This window comes from Alligator sinensis, unplaced genomic scaffold (genome assembly GCF_000455745.1).
Source record: "Alligator sinensis unplaced genomic scaffold, ASM45574v1 scaffold1006_1, whole genome shotgun sequence".
Classification (NCBI taxonomy): domain Eukaryota; kingdom Metazoa; phylum Chordata; order Crocodylia; family Alligatoridae; genus Alligator; species Alligator sinensis.
The window spans coordinates 147,736-154,346 of NW_005843279.1; the positions used below are offsets into that span (position 1 = coordinate 147,736).

At 48.3% G+C, this 6,611-nt stretch overlaps 1 protein-coding gene across 4 annotated transcripts in view; it reads left to right on the forward strand.

Annotated features, from left to right (window-relative positions):
- Window positions 1-6,611, forward strand: part of LOC112548564 (butyrophilin subfamily 1 member A1-like) — an 80,812-nt gene that overhangs the window by 18,961 nt on the left and 55,240 nt on the right. For all 4 annotated transcript variants that reach the window (XM_025194701.1, XM_025194703.1, XM_025194700.1 and 1 more), the window contains 3 exons: window positions 2,826-2,930; window positions 4,489-4,509; window positions 5,293-5,319. In XM_025194701.1, coding sequence (XP_025050486.1) covers window positions 2,826-2,930; window positions 4,489-4,509; window positions 5,293-5,319 — 153 coding nt within the window. The remainder of the gene's footprint in view (window positions 1-2,825; window positions 2,931-4,488; window positions 4,510-5,292; window positions 5,320-6,611) is intronic.

The window sequence follows — 6,611 nt, forward strand, 5'->3', positions numbered from 1 at the left end:
AACAGAGTTTACTTTCATTTCCCGTCGCAGCCCCGCGGGCCACAGAAAATGGCTTGGCGGGTCGCATAGCGGCCTGTGGGCCGCATGTTGGACAAGCCTGCTCTCAAGGTCCCTTCCAGCCCTGCCTTTCTGTGCGCACCTATGCACGTGCCCAATACCTGCTCCTCTGCTTTCTAATTAGAGTGCATCAGAGCCGAGTCAATTAACTGAGTCTGCTGGAGTGTTCTAATTAGGATGCTCCCGCAGCCTCCGTGTCATGTGTATTCAGTGACACCAAGTTTCAAAATGGTGGTAAGGGCACTTTAATTAAAGCTCACCAAACAAGCTTTAGTTAAAGCGCCACCACCTCCATTTTGAAGCCCGGGACACTGAGTACTTAAGCCCTTGTGAGACACTCTAATGAAACACCTCCTTCTACCCCATCCACCCACTCTCGAGCTCAGGTACAGATGACCTATGTGTATTCAGTGACACCAAGTTTCAAAATGGTGGTAAGGGCACTTTAATTAAAGCTCACCAAACAAGCTTTAGTTAAAGCGCCACCACCTCCATTTTGAAGCCCGGGACACTGAGTACTTAAGCCCTTGTGAGACACTCTAATGAAACACCTCCTTCTACCCCATCCACCCACTCTCGAGCTCAGGTACAGATGACCTATGATTGTACAATATACACAACAGTTGTACCACCGTGCCTCTGGCATAGATGTGGTTATGGTTTAAAATGCTTATAATAGTACTAGCAGATTGCCTCTCAAAAATGATGGTGGGGTGAGCGGGGACAGAGCTCTGCGTCCTTACCTCCCCTCACTTTGGGTCCAACCCCGGTCCATCTTCCTAACCCCCTGCTTCAGGTCCGACCTTGCTCCCCCACACCTGCTTCGGGCCTGACCATACTTCCCCTGTTGCTCTCCCCGCAGCTTTGGGTCTAAACCAGCCCCCCTGGCTCAGATCTGACACCACTCCCCACAATTCGGGTCTGACCCCACCCTTCCCTTACCCACCCAGCTTCAGGTTTGGACCCACTCCCCTCATCCCCCCCTTCAGGTCTAACCGTGACCCCCAGTATGGGGCTGACCCTGGACCCCCACCACTTCCCCCTTTGGGTCTGACCCTGCTTTCCCACACTTCGGGTCTGACTCCGCATGCCCCTGCCCCCCTATTTGGATTGGACCCCGCTCCCCCCTGCTCTCCCCACCTCCTTCGGGTCCGACCCTGCCCCCCCACCCTTCCCACTGCTTCGGGTCTGACCCTGCCCCCATGGTTCGGGTTTGACCCTGCCTGCCTTCAGCCCCGCCCTGCATTCCCACCAGTTCTTGTCCCCCCCCACCCCCCACTCCCTTCTCCTCCACTAAGACTCACTCCACCCCACTGTTCAGATCTGATTAAGCTTCCCCCCTTCCCCCTGTTCAGGTCTGCCCCCGCCCCCCTTAAACCTCTGATTTTGATCTGATACTGCCTTTGTGTAGTGCCATGCTCCACCGCCTCCACCTTCATTCGGGTCTGACACCATGCCCTGCTCCCTCCCCCACCACTAAGGGTCCTACTCTGCCCCACCAGTTCAGGTCTGACCCCGTCCCTCCTCCTTCCCAGTTCAGGTCCAACACCATCCCCCCTGCTTCGGGTCCATCCCCACCCCGTCTCCTCTGTTCCAGGTCTGACCACACTTCCCACCCCTCCCCACAACTTTATATCCAAACCCACCCCCTTCACTCCCTTTGGGTCTGACCCTGCTACACCCCTCCACCCCACTTCAGGTCTGACACTGCTCCCCCTGTTCAGGTCTGATCCCGCTTCCTCACATTCAGGTGTAACCCACTCCCCTGGTAGGGCTCCAACCCTGCCCCACCAAGCCCCCTTTCAGGTCCGATCCTGCTTCCCCCTCCACTTTGGGTCTGACCCCTCTTCCCCGCCACCACTCTTCCCACTTCTGCTCTCACTCTGCTCCTTCCCCCCCAGTTTCTGTCTGACCTCGACCCACCTGCCCCCCGGTTCTGTCCGAACCCACTCCCCACTCCCTCTCCCCCGCTGAGGGTCCTACCCCACCCCAGCTCCCCCACACCATTCACATCTGATCCAGCTCCCCCATGACACTCAGGTCTGACCACAGTTAACCCCTCCTCCCCAGTTCGGTTCCAAAACCACACACCCTTTCCCCCATTAGTGTCCAACCCTGGCTTTTCTGAATGGAGAACCCCTTAGCATATAGCCCTGTAAGTGTGATTTTTTTTTTGGCCTTTATCCACTGTTTCGATATATAATAGTGCTTGCCCTAGACCTTCCTTCTTAGCATGCTCAGTACCCCATACTATGGCTGTGAAGATATGGGAGCATTATGTAATTCCACATAGATCCCAAAGCTTTATGCAACCCCCCGCCAAATAAAACAAACACAAAACCCCCCAAACCCTACGGCTAGAAGTTTTTTGATGATGGAGAACATGGAGGAGGATTAAAAGTATTTCTGGATTTTGTTTCTAGCAGGTTCACATAAAGGTTGATCCTCTTCCATTACAGATAGAACAAGAATCCAAACACTTTGCAATTGCCAAAAATTGCAGTTATATGGCTACATAATTTCCACTTAGCCATGTAAAGGTGAGATAGTATATTTCATGTTTATTCATGATAAAGCACAATCGAAGGTCAGTTTGTTGGTTATTAAAGCATATTTCTGATTTTTGCATCATGCTAGGCGTTACTGCGGTCGTTCATATCTCATGCAACTCCTGAACGCAAGTATTCATGGATGGCCTTGGAATAAATACATTTGATTTTTTTCATCAATAACAAACTAAAGCAAGCCCTGGGCATCTTGTTTTTCAGCTCTCTTTTTTCCCAGTGTGAATCCCTGGATGGTGGCGCTGATCATGATCCTGGTGGCTTTGTTAAGTTTCATAATCCTGAATGTATATCTCTTCAGAATAAAAGGTAAATACAGGGGGGATATATAGTATAATTACTGAATAATTTTATTCTAATAAATCAAAGAGTGCATGAATAAGATTTTACGGCAGCCAGCCAAAGGGAGGCAGGTAGACACTGTGCCACACACCAAACCTCCAGCACAGCAAAGTGCAATTGCCAGGGGGTGTTGCTTGCCTGGGGGTGGGGGGAATCAGAGGCTAAAAAGGGTCCCTGGTCCTAAAGGGTGTGGGGGTGCATACAGTCCACCAAAACCCCATGCGTCCTCAAGCAGACCGCTAGCCCCCCTGATTCCACCAAACCCTCCCAGACCCCTCCAAACCCCTTCCCATGGACCCTGATCACCTCCACAATCCCTGTGATCCCCTGCACAGACCCCACTTGCCCTCTTGATCTCCTATATCCCCCACTGTGAACACTGTCTTCCCCCTCTTGTGGCTTCCATGCATCCTGCTTCCCGCCCCAATCTCCCAGACACCTGCCTACACACCCTGCCTACTCCCCTCAGCCCGCTGTGGGCACTGCCTGCCCTGCCAATCCCCCAAACCCCACCACTACTCCTCCCATCCAAATTTACTTTACATCAAGTGGCGATTTTCAACTGTAACTGTCACCTAACTGCCCCAAATGTCTATACATACCATTAAGGAAAAGTGAAGCTGTTATTATGATAAAACTTAAATATTTCTGTTTCCTTGAAATAGGTGTATGCCTTTTGACACACGTCTCTACACTCATATGGTTAGTCAAACACTACAGAATATTTAATATCATGCCCCTAGTAACCTATGTAAGTAAGCAGCTGCTCAGCACCACTATGGTAATTGGGGGCTACCTCTCCACTGCTTCCTTTTGGCTATAAAAGCAATTGAGTTTTTCTAGATGTTAAGCAAACTCAAGAATATCAAGTCTTTAGACTCTAGCACATACAGGTGTTTACTTGACCTACTAGCAATCCAAAGATGTCCGTTGTTTAGAGACAAATGGGTACTAGATCCCATCCTGAAACCACTAGAGGGATTTATGTATAACCAAACATCTCCCTACACAGCTAGATGGAAAAGTACAATACCATCCCCTGACACAACTCCTACCTGGACCTTGCTCCTTCCACCCTGGAGCTCTTGAGCAGAGGATTCCTCCACCTTAGGCTGTCATACCAGTGATGCTACCGTACAGGACGCTTCAGCAGCCTTCGACCCACTTTTCTTTTACAGCATCAAATCTCTTATAAACTTCACAATTTTCACAGGTAAAAGGTAGTGAACATGCATAGAAATTTGATGCGTCCAGTCCCATATATTCAGATTCTTAATAAATGGATAAAAGCTAGTTAGGACAGTCAAAGTAAGCACAAAAGAGTTTCCCACTTCTCTCGCCCATGCACACGAATGAGGATAGGCAGAAAAGGACACAGTTCTCAGCAGCCGGACCCTGGATACCACTGGCAGTATGCGGATAAGCACCACGGAGAGGTTGTCGCACAGAACACAAAGTGCCAGGCTTAAACTTATGAAGTTGTAGTGAAGCACTTAATCAATGTATCTTTTTTTTTTCAATCCAGGAAACCTTCAACGAGAACTCGGTAAGTTTTTCTCTGTGTCCAACACAGCTTTTCCATGGTCTTAAATGTAGCTAGAGCTAGCTGTTCTTTCTCTACATGCTGGAAAGAACAGAAAACTGGCAGCAACACTAAGATGCCCTTGGTCATGAATGCTTTACTCAGAGCCTTCAGGCACTCCTTCCTGGCCTTTCTCATTGTTATTAGCCCAGAGCTGCTGTTGCAGCAGTTCATGGAGTGAAATTGGAACATGAATGTAACTGGAGATGCAGCCATTAATTCATTTGAACAAGGACTTAAGATGGTATCACAATGTGGTTGGGAATCATTGAAGGGACTTCAACTTGTGCCTCATGTATACAAAGTACCCTAAGCCATGGAGAAAACAGGCAGCTTTATTCGGTACCTACCAGAAACTTCTCAGTCAGGTCAGAGAGAATAAATAGCAATAATCCTGCCTACTTGGCAGTAACAGAAGTATCTCTGGAGCCAGGCCCTCTCTGAGGCAAAGGGTACAGCAGTTGCAAGTCAGTGGTGTCTTTGGATACTGAGGTGCTCTGGTCACAGCAATTTAGAAATGGCCAAGCAGCACCAAGAGATCTGACATCACTTTGATGGATGTGGTCTGTATAGTTTTAGTGACAGGAAATGACAGTGTCCCAGTTAGTCCTACTATATGTTGCCCCATTTGTGTCCAGCACCACTCTGGTCTTTCCTGGCTTTTGCTTGGCTCAGATGCTCCTCATCCAAGAATCCTTTTACAGCTGCATTTGTTCAGATAAATACCACTGTTTCTCTTTGTTTCAGGGTGGAAAAGAGCTGTGATCTGTCCAGGTAATGAAAGTTCATATTGAATCAATGGTCTCTTCTTGTTATTTCAGTTCCCTTTCTTTCCTTTCCAGTCATATTCATAGGCTCACTAATAGTTTGTGGTAAGAAGAGCTTTTTACTAAGGTCAAAGAACTAAAAATCTCCTATGACCACATTTTTCTTAAAGGAACCTAAAAGTTCCCACCAGACACAGCACTTTTTGTTTCCCCTTGTGGGTGTAAATGGCAGGTTGTAATCATGCAGGTGCCAATTCATCTTTTGCAGAGATAAAAATACTATTTCCCCTGGCAGCCTGGACGTGTAATTATACCTGTGTCATCTGAGCATGTGCTCTGAGCTCCTACATTTGCCTGCTTAGGACACTTGTTCAGGAAACCAGAGATCTGGGTGCTAGGTGCCCTTTACCCCAAAAGGATTCCAACCTCTTTTTTTCCTCTCTTTCTGATTTCTAAGTACAGTGCTTTAATCATCACAGCAGCATTCATGCATTTACCAAGGTTGCCTTGGTCGATCCTTCTGAAACCGGCCCCTGAACAGTCAGGAGAGATAGAGATGTGGAAGCAGAAGAGGAAGAGCAACCTAGGTGTGTTGGGCTCAGTGAGGTGGCTGCAGCTGGCCAGGAAGGGATAGGGCCCTGCGCTCTAGCCTGGACCCTTGTCCCTAATGGGTCTAAAATCTCTCTGCTATGTGGCTTTCCAGGAAGTGGGTGCATAAATAATATGTTACGTTACATCACTCACACATATAAAATATCCCGTGCTTTTGGCTTCTGTGAAGAACTAGCCACCTAGAAGGAGCATCTATCCTGTCTTTGAAAGCCTGCCTGGCCCAAGTAGAGGTTGGCTGGAAGAGGTAATAGGAACTAGACAAAGAGGCCTCTAGGTCAGTAATAATAATATGGGCGCAATTTTGATGGGAAGCTTTTGTTTAATCTTAGACTCATACATGCCTAAGTCACTTGGATACTTCTGAACATTGAACCCACAGCCCATAATTTCTTCTCTGTTCTTTCTTGCTGATTAAGCATGTTGACCCCCTTTCCTCACAGCGGTGCCCTGTCTGCATGGACAAACGCTTGCCAGAGCAGACAACTCTGACGAAGAATGTCGAGATCCCCTCCTATGTGACAGTTCCTCCAGAAGGTTTATATGTTATTAGCTGGAAGTAGAAGGAAACGCTCATGTACTTCCTGCCACAATTTCTCCATAGGCCTGCCCCTCCTGCATTTAACTCAAGTTGGGATTTTCCATTATGTGAAAGGCAACAGGAGCAGGTCTTCATCAATAGCCTTGTCA